The sequence below is a fragment of the Ranitomeya imitator genome, chromosome 2 (genome assembly GCF_032444005.1).
Source record: "Ranitomeya imitator isolate aRanImi1 chromosome 2, aRanImi1.pri, whole genome shotgun sequence".
Taxonomy (NCBI): Eukaryota; Metazoa; Chordata; class Amphibia; order Anura; family Dendrobatidae; genus Ranitomeya; species Ranitomeya imitator.
This window is the reverse complement of record NC_091283.1, coordinates 133,367,184-133,388,189: the sequence shown is the minus strand read 5'-3', so window position 1 is coordinate 133,388,189 and position 21,006 is coordinate 133,367,184. Positions and strand designations below refer to the sequence as shown.

At 46.1% G+C, this 21,006-nt stretch overlaps 1 protein-coding gene across 3 annotated transcripts in view; it reads left to right on the top strand.

Annotated features, from left to right (window-relative positions):
- Positions 1–21,006, top strand: part of ITGB1BP2 (integrin subunit beta 1 binding protein 2) — a 75,212-nt gene that overhangs the window by 48,961 nt on the left and 5,245 nt on the right. For all 3 annotated transcript variants that reach the window (XM_069747272.1, XM_069747271.1, XM_069747270.1), the window contains 5 exons: positions 8,764–8,927; positions 9,898–10,001; positions 10,079–10,134; positions 10,216–10,286; positions 18,933–19,044. In XM_069747272.1, the coding sequence (XP_069603373.1) occupies positions 8,764–8,927; positions 9,898–10,001; positions 10,079–10,134; positions 10,216–10,286; positions 18,933–19,044 (507 nt within the window). The remainder of the gene's footprint in view (positions 1–8,763; positions 8,928–9,897; positions 10,002–10,078; positions 10,135–10,215; positions 10,287–18,932; positions 19,045–21,006) is intronic.

Sequence of the window (21,006 nt, the reverse complement as noted above, 5' to 3'; positions counted from 1 at the left end):
GAGGACCGGAGTTGGGGACCACTGCATTAGAGATATGTAGAAATATGTAATTGGTTGGGGTCCGGATGTTGAGACCCTCACTGATCACTAAAATGAAGGAGCTGAGCCATTTAGCCTGAGACTGAAGACTGGCTCAGTGGAAATGCTATGATCCCTTCCTAGAGCATAGCAGCTTTTATCTGAGCTCTTCTGTTCCTTAGTTTTAGCAATTTGTGCAGGTCTCCGCTCCAAGACCTACAATGATTGTAAATTCTCTATTACGTCTAGTTTTCGGAACTACTCTTGCGCTTTAACAATTTAAGCCGAGTCAAATGTATTTCCTGTGATCTCTGGAAACAATGCTGTTGGGGAACAGGAGTATCCATGGTTATATGATAGTTTGGACAGCTGTACAGACAAGCCCCAAGACAAGCAGGGTGTGAATATGTACTGGTGTACTTTGTTATCTAAGATGAGAGAGGGATTTTTTTTACCCATCTCTAAAGTTCAGTCCCTAATTGTTTTCAATGGGAATCTAGTTCTGGTACCCGAACTTTGGAATAAAGTTTGGGTGAGGTACCAGAACCTGAACTTTCACAGGTCCGCTCACCTCTACACATGACATATCCCCGACAGTAGCCAAAGACTGGATGAAGACTTAGGCATAGAGAGCCTTAGAAAAAAATCCATACCCCTGAGTTCTTTGTGTATGATATACTTTTCTGGCCTTCTGTATGGGGAAGTGCAGTCCATAGCGCTATTCTATATATGACCACCAGCCAGATGAGGGTCAAATGGATACATTTTTGGCCTCTGTCTGGTAAACCGCGTTCTATGGCAGTGTTTCGCAAACGCAGTCCTCAGCGCCCCCAACACATCATGTTTTCAGGATTCCTTAGTATTGTACAGGTGACATGACCTGTGGCAGTTTCTGGTGCCGTAATAATAATAATTCCATCACCTGTGCAATACTAAGGAAATCCTGAAAACATGATGTGTCGGGTGCCGTGATGACGAGTTTGGGAAACACTGGTCTATAGGAATGTAAAAATGTATGCCGGGAAAGGTCTGTAACCTATCCATTCAGGTGAGTGAAAACTTCTTAAGCCCCCCCAATACATATTAAAATGTGCCGATATTGACGGATTCACTGTGTATAGGGTGTACCTGACAGATCATTATTAGGAGATAATGATCCGACATGTCCAATTTCAGACTATTGATCCTTTTGCTCTCCTTGAGATAAGCCGCATGGAGAGGTGTTTGGTGGCAGCTCTATCATAGAAAACATAGGAGCCTCGGGCGAGTGAGTGCCCTTGTATACAGTATGTTTTACGTTTTATAGTGTCCTTCCTTTGTTTACTGAGTTTTCAGTTCTCCACCTATTTACTATATTGTAATGACCAGAGGTCCGAATAAGATCCAGTGAGTCACAAACCAAGACCAAGGCAGAAATCTCCAACGGTATTTACTCAAAGGCAAAATAATCAAGGTAATATGGAGAATATTAAGACAGATGCACCCCAAAGATACACTAATTCAGCAGCAGCTGAAATCACTGTGCCACTCCAAGGTCTCCTGAGAACTGTGTACTACAACAGACTAGTAAGAAATTTACCTAACAGGCAACTAAAAACAGGAACAAGTGTAAATTGAATGTAGTGTTATTAAGGGAGCCCCTGGAATGGCACATTGAGTATAACTTACACAACTCTAATATAAGATACACCTCTAAAGTAACAATTTAACACTCTGAGCAGAGATACCCGGGTATCTATAACTATGGTACCGTATCCTGAGATGGATTTCCTCTCAGGCAGGAATCCGCACAGGCTGCAGCCATTTCATATCTTCAGCGCCAATAAGTTACAGCAAACTCCTCTTGTCTTGTCGGCTGATGCCGAGCCCAAACGCCGGGGACTTAGTTAGTGGTCTCACGATGTTGTCTCTGCTTCTGTAGCTCCTAGGAATGCTTCCACGACAATCCGTCTGTATCAGCAGTCTGTCCAGACTTGGTTCTCCACTCAATGCACAGGGAATCCACAGACTTCCAAATACGTACTGGGTTCTTAGTAAAGTCTCAGTCTTTTGTTAAATAAAGGGTTAACTCCTCTCCAGGAAACGTTAGCCTCACAAGTCTCTCACAGAGTTAAACAAAAGGTTAGTTCTTCTCCAGGGGAACGTTAGCAACAAAAAGTCTCTCAAAAGCTTCTTTTCCTCCAAAAACACTTGCAGTAAATCCACACACAGTCTCTCTTTAAGATATCACAGCAGCTTCTGCCTTTGCTTCCCGCCTTTTTCTCTCTCAGCTCTCACTTCCTAGTTTCACTTTACACCCGAGACACTAGACCCCACCCAGCAGCACACATTGTCTCTGGGAGTTTTGCACGGTCTGTTCTCTTCTGCAATAGGCAAAAACCACAGGGTCCTAGTGCCCTCTCAGTGGGACTACAGTTCACCCTCTTACATGCCACCCCACTAGAGGTTGGCGTCCTCGACATACCTTCCCACTCAAATTCATCTTGAGCATATCGCTGAGGCGGTATTCCTGCCGTAGATCGTGTAGTTCTCCTGAGTCCTACATCAACAGGTGCGACCTTAGAGGGAGCTAGAGTCTCTTCCATGGTCGTGTTAGTGGGCGTAAGTGGAGTTGTCTCCTCCTGCGGCTCGATGTCCTGTGATACAGCGTCAGGACCAAGCAGTTGACCTGATGCACTCTCCTCAACAACATCCTCCATATCCCCAACATTCTCATCACCCGAGGCCAGATCGGTCACAGGGGGCAAATAAGCAGGCGCAGGAGTAAGCACACCATCAAACTCAAGATCATTCAGAGCTTCCGCCCCTTGAAACATGGCCTCTGGCTCTAGGGGGGTAGGCGCCGAATCTTCAAACCAGCACCGCTGTAACATGTTACGATGCAAATTACGGGTTGGCCCCCCTGTCCCCACCGGTTCGACCTCGTACACTGGAATCTCAGGGTTCACCTGTTTTTTTATCAGATACGGTATCGCCTCCCATCGGTCACTCAGCTTTCCTGACCGTCGTTTTGTCCTCACCAACACTCTGTCTCCCGGAGAGAACAGCTCTGTTTGTACAGGTCGCGTGTCCTTATGGACCACCTGGCGAAGGCGGTCACCCACCACCTGATGCACCACCCTCAACCGCCGCCGATGCTCTCGTACCCACTCGGATGCAGTCCGAAGGGGGGCGGAGGAGGGATCTGGCATGCTCAAATCCTCAATGTCTCGGCCAGGTCTACCAAACATCAACATGTGTGGTGAGTAACCAGTAGTACTGTGCACCCTGTTATTGTAAGCCCACATCAATTCGGGGAGATACTCAGGCCAGCATGTCTGTTGCTGACTCTCTAAGGACCTCAACATTTGCAACAGGGTCCGATTAAAACGCTCACACGCCCCGTTACCCTGAGGGTGGTAAGGCGTTGTTCTCGACTGCTCGATACCATAGAGCTGGTGCAACTCTTTCATCAGCGTTCCCTGAAAGCAGGCCCCTTGATCTGAATGTATTCTCTGCGGACACCCGAACACTTGGAAGAAATGTCGGCACACTGCCTCAGCCGCCGACTTGGCCGTCTGATCTCTTGTCGGCACCGCTACAGCATACTTGGTAAAGTGATCTGTCATCACCAGGCAGTAGGAGTACCCTGATGTAGAGTACCCTATCAACACGTAGTCAATCATGAGTAGTTCCAGTGGAGCTGAAGTCTTAATAGACTGTGTGGGAGCCCGCTGCTCAGGGCTTTTGTTGAGCCCACAAATTCGGCACTGCCGACACGCGTCGGCCACCATCCCTCCCAACTCAGGGCAGTAGAGGACTCGCTGCAACCACTGAAGTGTCTTTTCACTTCCAAAATGGGCCCCCTTCTCATGCGCCTCACGAGCGACCACCGGCCCCATCCCCACAGGAATTATCAGTTGGTACCGATGCTGCAGCTCCGATGGCAGGTACACCTTACGATACAAAAGACCTTGTTCCACACACAATTTATCCCATTGTCGAAGGAGTTTCATTCCTTCCATGGACAACTGAGCCTTGACCTCTGCACTGGGCCAGGCCTTGTTTTGTACCCAACGGCGCACAAGTGCAACGTCCGGACACTCATCCTGGACTCTTGTCCAATCTGAGGGTGTTTTACCCAGGACACAGGGCATCCCGGTGGCCACCCCACTTGAGTGTACCACACTTTGGAAGATAGGTATTTGCCCCAAAGCTGGAGTTTCAGTATCCTCAAGTTGTTCATCAACATCTTCCCCGGATGACCCAAGGGGCACTCTTGACAATGCATCTGCATTGCCGTTCTCTCGACCAGAGCGAAATTTAATGCGGTAATTGAACTTGGCCAGTCTGGCGACCCACCGCTGCTCCAACGCCCCCAGTTTTGCATTCTCTAAGTGAGCTAGCGGGTTGTTATCTGTCATGACTAGCACCTCAGCTCCTGTTAGATACTCGGCGAAGCGTTCTGTCATTGCCCACACCAGGGCCAGCAATTCCAGCCGGAATGAGCTGTAGTTAGCCGGATTTCGCTCGGAGTCTCTTAAAGATCTGCTGCCATAAGAAATCACTCGCTCTCGGCCGTCCTGCACCTGTGCTAGTACTGCCCCCAACCCATGAAGACTACCATCGGTATACAACAAAAAAGGGGTGTCAAACCGGGCGTAGGCCAGCAATGGGGCACTCGTTAGGGCGGTTTTCACTCCATCAAATGCCTTTTTCTGTAGGGGCCCCCATGGAATGGGGCGATTTCGAGGACCCAGCGCTGTCCCTCTCAAAAGTTCATTCAAGGGACTCACCACTTGTGAGAATTTAGGCACAAACCGCCGATAGTATCCTGCTAGGCCCAGGAAGGCCCGCACTTCTCGCAGGTCACAAGGAGGTGGCCACTCTTGTACCGCCTTAATCTTACTGGCTAAAGGTAGTACCCCGTCCGAGGTCACCAGATGCCCCAAATATTCAATCTGGTTTCGTAACAGCTGACATTTTTTTGGCTTTATTTTCAGGCCGTAGCTCTTGAGCCGCCGGAGAACTTGACGCAGCTTCTCCAGATGATCTTCAAATGAGGTTCCGAACACCACAATGTCGTCCAAATATATCAGGACTGATTCAAAATTTAGATCGCCCAAGCAATGTTCCATCAGGCGTTGGAAGGTTCCCGGGGCGGTAGCGAGGCCAAAGGGCATCCGGTTGAACTCAGAGCCCCATTGGCAATACAAACGCCGTCTTGGCCCGATCTTTTTCAGCCATTGGGACCTGCCAGTACCCGCTTGCCAAATCCAACGTTGAGAAATACTTGGCCCGACCCAGGGCCGACAGGGATTCTTCAATACGGGGTAAAGGATATGCGTCCCGTACGGTGTGGGCATTCAATTTCCGATAGTCCACACAAAATCGGAGTGTCCCATCCTTCTTGCGGACCAAGACTACAGGGGCCGCCCAGGGACTCCGGCTCTCTCGGATCACTTGGTTGTCCAGCATACTGGCCACCATGCTCTTCACCTATTGATAGAGCGCCGGAGGAATTTGGCGATATCTTTCTCTAATGGGTGGAGTATCCCCCGTTGGAATCTCATGCTCAATCGTCTGGGTACACCCGAAGTCCTCTCCATGTCGGGAAAAGGTCTCTTGATGTTCCCACAAAACTCTCTCCAACTGCTCCAACTGCACGGGGGTCAGCTTCTCCCGATCCACTCCCATCTGCTCCATGATCACATGAACATTCCATTCCTCCGTAGGAGGTTCAGTCCGGCCTACCTCGACCGCGAATGTCCAGGATGACTGTTGGTCTGGTCGCAATTCGAACCCTGCATTTTCCGGCACCTTCTCTGCCGGTACGAACAGTTCAGCCAGTATGGTCCCAGCGGGAATTGCAACAGCTTCATCTAAAACATTGATGCATCGGACCGGTACTCGTCCATTCTTCACAATCGCCAAAGAACGGGCCACATGTACCTTGGCAAATGAGGAACCCTCTCGGGCGGGCTCAAGTAGCACTTCAAGCCCATTCAATCTCTGTGCAGCTCCCACAGGCAGCATTAAGAGTTCCTCTTGTCTGGGTCCCAGCAGGATCGGGGCCCTCGAAGTCACTCGGACCCGGCCCACCCGGCCACCTGGGACCGCACTTTTCAGCAAGTCGCAACTCAGCACTAGACGGTGTAGAATTCTCTGTGTGGGTCGGTGTCTTGTCGCACGGGCCCAGTATCGGGGTCCTTCACTGGCATACATCTGGTGATTCAAATCTCGCAGCACGTTCATTCCGAGCGTCACTTCCATCCCTCTTCTAGGGGGGTGATCCACCAGTACTACCCCTTTCTGCCCCAGCTCTTGACCAAACATTTTTAGTTGCATCCACACGATCCCTTTTACTGACAATTGACCATTATTTGCGGCGGTCAGTCGTATCACTCGGCCATCCTCTGGAATCACTAGTCGACTGAAGTATCTCTCATATACTTCTAGAGGCATTATAGTACATTCGGATCCCGTGTCAACCAAGCACCTCATCTTCCGCCCTTCAAACTCTGCTTCTATCACTGGACTACATGCAAACAAATCTTGTTCATTCCGTCGAGGGCTTTGTGTGGGTGGGGCCGCTGCTGCTTGCCCTCTCATGGCAGCGGCCGGAAGTTTAAAGCCGGCGACGGGGTTTCTGGGGCTGTAAGCGCCCGGCAGTAACGCGAGATGTGTCCCTGGCGGCCACACTTCCAGCAGGTGATTGTTCCTCGTGGGCGAGGGCTTGACTCATTCTGATAGGACGACCTGGCCATTTGCGGGGTCACCGTTCCAGGGGGTGAGGCAGGAGGTTTCCGCGAGGGGGTAGAGGCGGGATCAACTGTCAGTTGAGACAATTTCAGCTTCAACTCCTTCACCTCAGCACGCAGAGCTTGTACCACGCTTACCAGCCCCTCTCCCCCCGACCCTGATGAACCACCTTCCTCCAGCTGGGCACTGTTCACTGACCCCTCGGGAACATAGGCCGATTTCTCTTCCCTTTCCACTGCAGCTCGGTAAATCTGCCAGAAAGATAACTCTGGTGCAACCCGGGCCATTTCCAACAGTTTGTCCCGGAGAAGCCTATTGGCTACACCGGTGATGAATTGGTCCCGGAGCAAGCGGTCTACCTCCCGGAATGCCCCCATGGCCCCCGGGTCTAGTCGCTGCATCTCATTCAACATCTCTTGCAAAATATTAGAGTACTGCATCAGGGACTCACACTCTCTCTGGGGACGATTAAAGAATAGGGACCGAAGCTGGGCCACGCGCGCTCGGCCCCCCAAACTCCCCTCTAACAGTTCCAAAATCTTTTCTAATGTATCCCTCTCTGATTCTGGGCGCACCATCACCATACGCCTAATATCACCCTCCAGTGCATTTAATGCCAGCTCAGCACGTAACGCGGGGGTCAAATTACACATGCGCAGAATACTCCGGATTCTCTCAGCCCAATCTTGCAACGCCATATTGCGCCCATCGTATTTCGGCATGTGCTGAAGTAAAGCTCCTACAGGCACATACCCTCCCGAAGTCGCCGCGGCTGCCAGGGGAACCCCAACCCCCGAGGAGGATGCGGATACAGCGGGGTCATTTCCACCCTCGCCCTCGTCCATGACAAACACTGGATCCTGCCGACTACGCCAAAAATGTAATGACCAGAGGTCCGAATAAGATCCAGTGAGTCACAAACCAAGACCAAGGCAGAAATCTCCAACGGTATTTACTCAAAGGCAAAATAATCAAGGTAATATGGAGAATATTAAGACAGATGCACCCCAAAGATACACTAATTCAGCAGCAGCTGAAATCACTGTGCCACTCCAAGGTCTCCTGAGAACTGTGTACTACAACAGACTAGTAAGAAATTTACCTAACAGGCAACTAAAAACAGGAACAAGTGTAAATTGAATGTAGTGTTATTAAGGGAGCCCCTGGAATGGCACATTGAGTATAACTTACACAACTCTAATATAAGATACACCTCTAAAGTAACAATTTAACACTCTGAGCAGAGATACCCGGGTATCTATAACTATGGTACCGTATCCTGAGATGGATTTCCTCTCAGGCAGGAATCCGCACAGGCTGCAGCCATTTCAGATCTTCAGCGCCAATAAGTTACAGCAAACTCCTCTTGTCTTGTCGGCTGATGCCGAGCCCAAACGCCGGGGACTTAGTTAGTGGTCTCACGATGTTGTCTCTGCTTCTGTAGCTCCTAGGAATGCTTCCACGACAATCCGTCTGTATCAGCAGTCTGTCCAGACTTGGTTCTCCACTCAATGCACAGGGAATCCACAGACTTCCAAATACGTACTGGGTTCTTAGTAAAGTCTCAGTCTTTTGTTAAATAAAGGGTTAACTCCTCTCCAGGAAACGTTAGCCTCACAAGTCTCTCACAGAGTTAAACAAAAGGTTAGTTCTTCTCCAGGGGAACGTTAGCAACAAAAAGTCTCTCAAAAGCTTCTTTTCCTCCAAAAACACTTGCAGTAAATCCACACACAGTCTCTCTTTAAGATATCACAGCAGCTTCTGCCTTTGCTTCCCGCCTTTTTCTCTCTCAGCTCTCACTTCCTAGTTTCACTTTACACCCGAGACACTAGACCCCACCCAGCAGCACACATTGTCTCTGGGAGTTTTGCACGGTCTGTTCTCTTCTGCAATAGGCAAAAACCACAGGGTCCTAGTGCCCTCTCAGTGGGACTACAGTTCACCCTCTTACAATATGATACATAATGTTGCATTCCCATTTTTTTTTTGGTATGTCTATTCCAGGGCTGCACGAAGGGTTTTCACAGCAATGAGAAACCAGCTGAACCCGTAAAGCCCGACATTTCTGGAAGTAAAAACGCATCTGATGGCCCAGGATCCAAATCATGTACAGAAATCATTGTACAAGGTCCCAAATCTGCAGAAAAAATGCAAAAGGAGAGACCGAGGTAATGAGGGGAATCGCTGTTAGCTGATTGATCATTTGACTATAAGCCATCATGTGTATGGTAGACTTTATGCCACAAGTCATTAGGCAGTTATGTAGATCTGATGAAGGATGTCCAAACTGGACACTATTGGCAAGGACCAATTGTTAGAACTCCTAGTCGTGTATGGTCTAGCCATCATTATAATAAATAAGGGTATTCCAGTAGAGCTGCATAAACTGGCCATCAACCAGTATCTCTATAAGTACAGATACAAAAGGCTACTCAGTGCATAGAGGGTGTGGAGCAGATCATGATGGAATCGTCCCATCTCCCGCATCGTGCTGGGTCTTCTGGATGTCATTATGTCTGGGAGGGTTCTGCGCATTCTCACGGGAGGTCATCACTGTCATGATGTACGCTTCGACTTCCTGGGCATCAAACCCTCTTGGGTGCCATGACACTCAGAATACCTGGCACAGTGGGGGGGGGGTGATGAAGTTTCCTTCACGAAAGGGAAGTCAGTGGTGAGTAAATTGATTTTCTAGCTTTAAACCTTTTTGGATGGCGCATTATAGTTCAAAAAAATTGGTGGCCAGTGGACGCTATTGGGCTGAATTTAAAAAGATCCGCATTTTGACTATATGGATTTTTGTAAAAAATTTTAGGTGAATTCAATTTCACTCAAATGTATTCGCTCCTCTCTAGTAACCAGTGCACTGACTGGCACATGTCGGAGGCATCAACGTAGGACAGAAAGAGGAAGACCAATTAGTAGCAAGTTGCAGTGAGAGAAACCGTGAAGAGTAGCTTTTGGCTAACACTTATCGAAAGTGAATGGCTAGACTGTATATCTGTAATATCACCAACTGTCTTAAACATTAACATAGCCTCAATTGGGAACGGAATGCAATTCTTGAGCTGAAGAAAGTATGAAATACTATTCTGCAGAACAAACACAAGCTCATTGCCCAGTTTTGGTTACTTTTAGGACACAGGAACAGATGAATCCTCTTGTGCTCAAAGTTTCTCGATCACTTGAGCAAGAATTGGAGAAGCTCACATTGCAGTCACATAAAGAATCAGAAAACAAAGGTCTGCGAAAGTGTTATGGATTATTTCAGTGCTTTGTATCTGACTGCACAATTATTGAAATGATTTTCTGGTTTCAGTTGACACTTCAGTAACATTATCGGGGACAAGATGTAAGCACTCAGGATGTAAGGAGGTGAGCAGTCCTATTCCTCTAGTACGGTAACACAGCGGTGTGGGCGATGAGCAAAGGACACAGTCTGGTCTTCTTATACAGGTCTACCAAGGGCCAGAGAGTGACATAGCAAGCTGTGTGTATCACCCTGGGGTGCCCGTGTTCCATGAAGGGTAAGGCAATCAGTGTTCTTATTAATGCAATGTTGAAGGCTCCTTTTTATCTTTCATCCAAGTAATCATTTTTGCATATACATAATTTATGCAACACATTCAGTACACACACACATATATATATATATATATATATATATATATATATATATATATATATATATATATATATATATATATATATATATATATATATATACATATATATATATAATATATGTGTGTGTATATATATATATATATATATATATATATATATATATATATATATATTATATATTATATATATATTATATATTATATATATATATATATATATATAATATATATATATATATATATATATGGGATTATGGATTTGTAAAGTATCTTGGTGTTTTTGATTTATTGCTACTGCCCTGAGGCATCTTCTTTTTCTGAATTTCATGCTTTAGAGCATGTAGGTCATAGGAAGCTGAATAAAATGAGACCATTATATCTGCAAGCTGATGTTATTCCAGAGAAATTCACATATTTCTTATAAAGTATTTACAGTTATATGAAAAACTTTGGGCACCCCTATTAATCTTAAGCTTAGTGTTTTATAAAAATAGTTTTTTTTTTTTACAACAGCTATGTCCGTTTCATATATCTAATAACTGTTGGACACAGTAATGTTTCTGCCTTGAAATGAGGTTTATTGTACTAACAGAAAATGTGCAATCTGCATTCAAACAAAATTTGACAGGTGCATAAGTATGGGCACCATTATCATTTTCTTGTTTTAAACACTCCTACCTACTTTTTACTGACTTACTAAAGCACTTTTTTTGGTTTTCTAACCTCATTGAGCTTTGAACTTCATAGCCAGGTGTATGCAATCATGAGAAAAGCTACTTAAAGTGGCCACTTGCAAATTGTTCTCCTGTTTGAATCTCCTCTGAAGAGTGGCATCATGGGCTCCTCAAAACAACTGACTTATGATGTGAAAACAAAGATTATTCAACATAGTTGTTCAGGGGAAGGATTCAAAAAGCTGTCTCAGAGATTTAACCTGTCAATTTCCACTGTGAGGAACATAGTAAGGAAATGGAAGAACACAGGTACAGTTCTTGTTAAGACCAGAAGTGGCAGGCCAAGAAAAACATCAGAAAGGCAGAGAAGAAGAATGGTGAGATCAGTCAAGGACAATCCTCAGACCACCTCCAGAGAGCTGCAGCATCAACTTGCTGCAGATGGTGTCACTGTGCATCGGTCAACTATACAACGCACTTTGCACAAGGAGAAGCTGTATGGGAGAGTGATGCGAAAGAAGCCGTTTCTGCAAGCACGCCACAAACAGAGTCGGCTGAGGTATGCAAAAGCACATTTGGAGAAGCCAATTTCTTTTTGGAAGAAGGTCCTGTGGACTGATGAAACCAAGATTGAGTTGTTGGTCATACAAAAAGGCGTTATGCATGGTGGCCAAAAAACACAGCATTCCAAGAAAAACACTTGCTACCCACAGTAAAATTTGGTGGAGGTTCCATCATGCTTTGGGGCTGTGTGGCCAATGCCGGCACCAGGAATCTTGTTAAAGTTGAGTGACGCATGGATTCCTCTCAGTATCAGCAGATTCTTGACAATAATGTTCATGACTCAGTAACAAAGTTGAAGTTACGCAGGGGATGGATCTTTCAGCAAGACAATGATCCAAAACACCGCTCCAAATCTACTCAGGCATTCATGCAGAGGAACAATTACACTGTTCTAGAATGGCCATCCCAGTCCCCAGACCTGAATATCATTGAACATCTGTGGGATCATTTGAAGAGGGCTGTCCATGCTCGGGGACCATCAAACTTAACTGAACTGGAATTGTTTTGTAAAGAGGAATGGTCAAAAATACCTTCATCCAGGATCCAGGAGCTTATTAAAAGCTGCAGGAAGCGACTAGAGGCTGTTATTTTTGCAAAAGGAGGATCTACTAAATATTAATGTCACTTTTCTGGTGGGGTGCCCATACTTATGCACCTGTCAAATTTTATTTGAATGCAGATTGCATATTTTCTGTTAGTACAATAAACCTAATTTCAAGGCAGAAACATTACTGTGTTATTAGATATATGAAACTGAAATAGCTGTTGCAAAAAAAACAATTTTTATAAAACATTAAGCTTAAGATTAATAGGGGTGCCCAAACTTTTTCATATAACTGTAAATGAGCTGTTCAGGGCTGTAGGACGGACAACGATCTGCATTAGAATCTCGCTCCAGAAATTATTGTAAATGAAAGAGGGAGTTACCAGTGTGAGATATGTAACTAACACAGAACAGCAGAACTGAACTTTGTCCCCTTACAAACACCCCGTAGCAGCTGCAGCTCTCACAGCTCTGCTGTATTGTAACAATATTGTAGCCCTGTCAGCCTGTGAACTGGAAGCTGAGGGGAACCTGCAGATGTGTCAGGTGTAATCACACACAGCTCTGCAGTGAGATCTGGAGAGCAGAGAGCGGCCATCACACTGGTAACCATTACATACAACACTGGTAATTCCCCCATTCATTTATAAATTCTGGATAGGATATTCAAGATGCCGACAATTCTGCGCTCCCCCAAAATCAGGCAAGGGAATCACAGAGTTCAGAAGAGTTGCATACTTTATTCAGGGCTATAAAACTATGCATTTTGCGGAACGTCCTGTCCACTTCCTCCGGTACATAGCCAATCTATGGAGGAGCGCGGAATTGTCGGCATCTTGAATATCCTATCCAGAATTTCTTGAAGATCCTTCGCGGGTGCGGTGCCATCTGCAGCCCTCCTATCATACTTACTATATGTGTTGTGCATACTCACAACGTGGAAAGGTGAGAATTTTACCTTACAGCAAACTAATTGTTATTTTGGTAACTGCGCTATTGCGCCCCTCTCTTTACCGTTTTTACCCCTCTCATTTATAATAATCTCTGGAGGCAGATTCTCATGCAGATCAGCATCCGACCCATAGCTTGGAACAGCTCCTTTACATATAAGAAAAATATTGATTCCTCTGAAATAAGACATCAGATCAGATATCATGACATCATTTTATTCAGCTTCCTATAACGGACAAGCCCATATAAATATCTTAGCAGGGTTTGATCTTACCACAGGATGCCCTGGAAATGAAATTTGTCATCAGGTTTTTGCTGCCCATCTGACAGCATCATGATGTAGGGCAGACATCCTGATTTCAGAGATTTGTCATTTTCTGGGCTGCTGCAGATCTAGCAGTTCTCTGAATGATGAGCTCTGTGTTACTCCATCCATACCACTGATTGGCAGCTTTATGTGTACACTGTGCATAGGCAGAAAGCTGCCAATCAGTGGTGGAGGCAGTGTTATACAGAGCTAATGAATATGGAAGACTACATGACAGCAGGTGCCAATACTGATTATCTCCACCATTACTCCAAAGCAACATGCCCGCTGCCTTGGGGTCATCCTTGATTCTGACCTTTCATTCACCCCCTACATCCGATCACTGGCTCGCTCTTCTTACCTGCATCTCAAAAACATTTCTAGAATTCGCCCTTTTCTTAATTTCGACTCTGCAAAAACTCTGACTGTTTCACTTATTCATTCTCGTCTGGACTATTGTAACTCTCTACTAATCGGTCTCCCTCTTGCAAAACTCTCCCCGCTCCAATCTGTCCTGAATGCTGCAGCCAGGATCATATTCCTCACCAACCGTTACACCGATGCCTCTACCCTGTGCCAGTCATTACACTGGCTACCCATCCACTCCAGAATCCAGTACAAAACTACTACCCTCATCCACAAAGCACTCCATGGCTCAGCACCACCCTACATCTCCTCCCTGGTATCAGTCTACCACCCTACACGTGCCCTCCGCTCCGCTAATGACCTCAGGTTAGCATCCTCAATAATCAGAACCTCCCACTCCCGTCTCCAAGACTTTACACGTGCTGCGCCGATTCTTTGGAATGCACTACCTAGGTTAATACGATTAATCCCCAATCCCCACAGTTTTAAGCGTGCCCTAAAAACTCATTTGTTCAGACTGGCCTACCGCCTCAATGCATTAACCTAACGATCCCTGTGTGGCCTATTTATAATAAAAAAAAAAAAAAAAGGTTCCTCGCATCATGTTCTCATACACTTTATGCAGTATTAGCCCTCTGTGTCTGTACTGCTACATACTTAGGCAGGTAACTGGTTCATGCAGCTTTACATGAACACCTGAGCCTTACACTATAGCTGGTCCGAATAACTAAAGCAATTGTTACCATCCACCTCTCGTGTCTCCCCTTTTCCTCATAGTTTGTAAGCTTGCGAGCAGCAGGGCCCTCACTCCTCCTGGTATCTGTTTTGAACTGTATTTCTGTTATGATGTAATGTTTATTGTCTGTACAAGTCCCCTCTATAATTTGTAAAGCGCTGCGGAATATGTTGGCGCTATATAAATAAAATTATTATTATTATTATTATTATTATTATCTCATGATAATAAAACAGTGATTTAGCAAAACTACAGCAAGCATCCCAGTAAGTGACACATTGCTGGAATCAGGACCTCTGTCTTGCTGCTCTCAGATTATGTGGGAAAAACTTGGTGACTTATTCCCGTTAAGGTCCTCTTACACAGCCAATGATAAGGTGGGCCAATAAATATTAGTATCAGACCGCTTGCATTTCTAAACATGTCTGCTCATAAATGACAACCACGTTTGTATGTTGTTTAACTGCAATTTTTATAGACATTGAAATACTCATTTTTCGGTGGCAGATGTAAACATTATTGTGCTGCTGACAATAATAAAACTCTACATGGACAAATAGCACCATGGATTTTGAAGTGCGATATATTTGGTCCTATATAGGTTCCTTCCTCCAGCTCTTAGGTCTCATTTATGATATCTACAGACCAGAGGCGTAGCTAGGGTTTTTGTTCAGGGGGGGGCGAAGCTTTTGAGCGGGCCCCTAACCAGGTAACCTTGATTACAATTCGGTGACGCGCCCTAATAGTGGAGGAGAACCAACATAGATATTACCACCATGCGGTCAATGGTAAATACAGTCCTACAGAACATAAAGAGATCACAGCACAGTTACAGATAATGTCTTACCGCTGACGATCTTTCTGATGGAATCGTCACTTTTCCCTTCTTTTCCATCTGGCCCAGACCGACATGACAACTTCTTCCAGCCAGGACTCATCTGCAGAGAATACAACAAAGACACGTTTCACTTCTCACATACCAGCCCCATCACCATCTATTCCCAACCTGCACAAACTCCTCATTCTGCTGATACCTCAACACTTGGCCACTGCTGCTATATGTGTCCCTATTACTGCCCCTGATACCCCAATACTGAGCCGCTGCTGCTGTATGTGTCCCTATTACTGCCCCTGATACCCCAATACTGAGCCACTGCTGCCGTATGTGTCCCTATTACTGCCCCTGATACCCCAATACTGAGCCGCTGCTGCCATATGTGTCCCTATTACTGCTCCTGATACCCCAATACTGAGCCTCTCCTGCCGTATGTGTCCCTATTACTGTCCCTGATACCCCAATACTGAGCCGCTGCTGCCGTATGTGTCCCTAATACTTCATCTGACACCCCAATACTGAGCCGCTGCTGCCGTATGTGTCCCTATTACTGCCCCTGATACCCCAATACTGAGCCGCTGCTGCCATATGTGTCCCTATTACTGCTCCTGATACCCCAATACTGAGCCGCTGCTGCCATGTGTCCCTATTACTGTCCCTGATACCCCAATACTGAGCCGCTGCTGCCGTATGTGTCCCTATTACTGCACCTGATACCCCAATACTGAGCCGCTGCTGCCGTATGTGTCCCTATTACTGCCCCTGATACCCCAATACTGAGCCGCTGCTGCCATATGTGTCCCTATTACTGCTCCTGATACCCCAATACTGAGCCGCTGCTGCCATGTGTCCCTATTACTGTCCCTGATACCCCAATACTGAGCCGCTGCTGCCGTATGTGTCCCTATTACTGCACCTGATACCCCAATACTGAGCCACTGCTGCCGTATGTGTCCCTATTACTGCCCCTGATACCCCAATACTGAGCCGCTGCTGCCATATGTGTCCCTATTACTGCTCCTGATACCCCAATACTGAGCCTCTCCTGCCGTATGTGTCCCTATTACTGTCCCTGATACCCCAATACTGAGCCGCTGCTGCCGTATGTGTCCCTAATACTTCATCTGACACCCCAATACTGAGCCGCTGCTGCCGTATGTGTCCCTATTACTGCCCCTGATACCCCAATACTGAGCCGCTGCTGCCATATGTGTCCCTATTACTGCTCCTGATACCCCAATACTGAGCCGCTGCTGCCATGTGTCCCTATTACTGTCCCTGATACCCCAATACTGAGCCGCTGCTGCCGTATGTGTCCCTATTACTGCACCTGATACCCCAATACTGAGCCACTGCTGCCGTATGTGTCCCTATTACTGCACCTGATACCCCGATACTGAGCCGCTGCTGCCGTATGTGTCCCTATTACTGCACCTGATATCCCAAATACTGAGCCGCTGCTGCCGTATGTGTCCCTATTACTACCCCTGATACCCCAATACTGAGCCGCTGCTGCCATATGTGTCCCTATTACTGCTCCTGATACCCCAATACTGAGCCGCTGCTGCCATGTGTCCCTATTACTGTCCCTGATACCCCAATACTGAGCCGCTGCTGCCGTATGTGTCCCTATTACTGCACCTGATACCCCAATACTGAGCCACTGCTGCCGTATGTGTCCCTATTACTGCACCTGATACCCCGATACTGAGCCGCTGCTGCCGTATGTGTCCCTATTACTGCACCTGATATCCCAAATACTGAGCCGCTGCTGCCGTATGTGTCCCTATTACTACCCCTGATACCCCAATACTGAGCCGCTGCTGCCGTATGTGTCCCTGTTACTACACCTGATACCCCAATACTGAGCCGCTGCTGCCATAAATGTCCCTATTACTGCACCTGCTGTGTAAATTCTAAAGCACCCCCTCTATAATATAGTAATTCCAGGTGCAAGTGCCCTAGAAAACACTGCCCATATTTTGCCCCCTAGAAAGTAATATTGCCCTGTGTGCCCCTTTGAAAGTCACAGTAACCCGAGTTCCCCTATAACAATAAGTGCCCACTTTACATTTAATAATGTCCCGAGTCTCCTCCTGTATAGCTCCCCTATACACAGCATGATGCTCCCTCACTATATAGTACCACCCACACAGTATTCTAACCCCTTAGTAGACACCAAACTGTTAGATGGAGCCAACACTGTATGATGGCCCCTTCACTGTAATCCCCACACTGTATGATGGCCCCATAGATAACCTCCATACAGTATAATGTGCCAGATAGTCCTCAATATAGTACAAGACAGTACCCCTATAGGCAGACCCTGTGGTATAAGGCAGCACCCCCTCCATAGGCAGATCCTGTAGTGTATAAGGCAGCGCCCCCCATAGGCAGATCCTGTAGTATTAGGCAGCACCCCTCATAGGCAGATCCTGTAGTGTATTAGGCAGCACCCCCCATAGGCAGATCCTGTAGTGTATTAGGCAGCAGCCCCCCTTTTGGAGGCAGCACATGTCCGCTCCGTCCAAAGCGCTGCCGGCTGTTGATCGCAGGTGATTCTGTATGTTTTCACTGAACCGTTCAGATTCACCTCATCCAATACAGTACATTGTATGGGTGATATTTATCTTGCGAAGACTCGCATCTCCACAAGATAAATAGACATGCTGCGGTCTAGAAAGACGCGCCGCATGTCCGTCTCTGCAGGTAAGCCGCGGGTGCCGGTACACACATAGTGGGCATGGGATTTCTTGAAATCCCATCCACTGTGCTGTAACATCTGGATGCTGCGCAAGTACGCACCGTCCAACCCGCAGCATTTACTGACGTGTGTACCTACCCTTAGACATAAGTGATTTTTCTCACATGTGACTTTGATCAGATTTTCATCAGTTTGGTCTGTGTTAGTTTTTACTATCAGTATTTTATCAGTGGGTTTTCTAAACTCAAAAAGAAAATAAAAACTGCAAAGTTTCTCCCACCCAATACAATATTAAAAGTGCGCAGGAGCAACAGTGTGTGTTGTCAGTGATTTTTCATGGATCTGTAGACTTGTAAGGGTAATTTTGATCCAGGAAACCTATAAAAAAATGGACATGTCGACGTTTTTTGTTTTTTTTTACCGATAAGTAAACTGCTCCATTGATTATAATGAATACATGTTCTATCCATGAAATATATGTTCACAGCAACATTATGTAAGATTCAGAAACTATCTATTTATCCTATATGTTTGAGTGTTACTATCTTAAAAATATATTTTTTTCCATATTTTGTTTACTTTTGGTTAGTGACATATCTGCAGATATTTTATTTTCCATGTATAAAATCCACTTTCGGAGGCCTCATCCTTTCACTCTTGAGGTCAAACCATTGTTTATTCTGTGGTTCTGTGTCCTGGGAATACTATTTTCCCTGAATATTTCTGCAGAAGTGCTGAAACTTTTCTTTTAATAGTTTGTTTTTATGGTATTTGTGCCGCCTTCTGTAGGTATTGCACATTACTGTAAGAGGCTGAATATTTTACATAGATGCGTAATGCACCTATTTCTGATGGTTTCTCTACAGGATGAAGTACTGGTCATGCTGTGCCATTAAAACAAGTGACTTCAATGAGTTTCTAGAGCAGAAAGGATGCAGCACAGGGACACATCTGTGGGTGCAGCCACCCGGGAAGCAAGTAAGAGATGAATGTACAATTGTGCATATAGGCTGCGTTTGAAGTTCTAATTCTCTGTTTGGACTTGTGTTTTAGCGCCCCTTCAGGTTTCCACTGCCTTTTCAGGTACTTCAGATTGCAAGAATAGAGCAGTGAGCAGTGATATTTTTGTCTTCCAAAATCCTGAAACCTAGGCTTGATACCTGTTTTATTACAGGAATGTGATAAATATATTGTAATGTGGCTGCCGGACACCTAGTGGATGGGAGATAGACCTGGAGTAATACTTTAACATAGTTTATAACATAGTTAGTAAGGCCGAAAAAAGACATTTGTCCATCCAGTTCAGCCTATATTCCATCATAATAAATCCCCAGATCTACGTCCTTCTACAGAACCTAATAATTGTATGATACAATATTGTTCTGCTCCAGGAAGACATCCAGGCCTCTCTTGAACCCCTCGACTGAGTTCGCCATCACCACCTCCTCAGGCAAGCAATTCCAGATTCTCACTGCCCTAACAGTAAAGAATCCTCTTCTATGTTGGTGGAAAAACCTTCTCTCCTCCAGACGCAAAGAATGCCCCCTTGTGCCCGTCACCTTCCTTGGTATAAACAGATCCTCAGCGAGATATTTGTATTGTCCCCTTATATACTTATACATGGTTATTAGATCGCCCCTCAGTCGTCTTTTTTCTAGACTAAATAATCCTGTAACTTTAGTACATATAGAACTAAAAGGGGTTAATTGGCCATGACAGATTGATTGTGAGCAGCTGAAGAGTTGAGAGAGATTGCTGCCCGCCATGTATCCAAGAATTCTTGGACCCATTGAAGCGTCCGACCAAAGCGAAACCGGCCGTCTTTCACCGCTGTACCCACTCCCCTGCAATCATGTGTTAATTTTCTGCATTAAAGAACAATTTTCTACCTGATCACCAAGTGCCACCGATTCTAAAGTCAGAGCTGATTATTTTTCTAACTGGAATGTGGTGAGGAAAAAATGATGCAGAAAAATGCATCCCAGGTGATGATATAGAGGCCTTTTTAACCGTTTTTGAAAGAGTCACCGAAAGGGAGGTGGAGGTCCTGACTCCATACTTAACGGGGGAGCCTCAGAAGGCCTACTATGATTTAGCCTTACAGGACACCAAAGAATATGCTAAATTGAAAACGGAAGCTTTGGTGCGCCTGGGGGAGACCATGTCTGCCAAGGCACAACGTGTCTATCGCTGGGCATGTCCCCGTGACAAACTCCCATGCTCCCAAATGTTTGATCTGCTGCATCTCATCCAAAAGTGGTTGCAGCCGTAGTCCTCTATCCCAGCACAGATGGTAGAGCAAGTTGTAATGGACGAGTTCGAGCACTCCCTTCTGAACCCGACTTGGGTTGCCCAGGGATATTCTTGGTCTGACTTTGTCAGACTAGTCGAAAGGTATCAGGGAGTCAACGATTCCTTGGGGAGGCAACCCACTCCATACTGGCAGTCCCATCAGGGGGCGGAGGGTAAAAAGGCGGTGGAGCCTTCAAAGTCCAAAGGGGTGTTGGAGGTTATACCGAGATTGTGAATTGCAGGAGATGTCATGGCCCAGGTCATTTAGCTGTCCATTGTCCCCTGGCCACTTAGCAAATGGACGGTAACATGGGACGCCGGTGTTCATTCTATGCATATCTGGCCTGCAGTGTGGACTGTCCACCCAGCGAGGGGCCCCAAATTTGTCCTGTAAAAGTGAATGGTGGGCAAATGACTGGACTGGTTGATTCAAGGAGTTTGGTGACCCTTGTGAGGGCCACATTCCCTCTCCAATTGATTCCTGGGAAGAAGGTGGGCGTCCTCTGCATTCACGAGATGCTAAAGACTATCCAGTGTATAGAGTGCATATTGACTGAGTCGCATGAGGTTGTCGTAATCCTGGATTTATTGCACTCAAGTAGCATAGGACAGGACTTGTCATGGTGGCCGCAACCCTGACTGACCTCC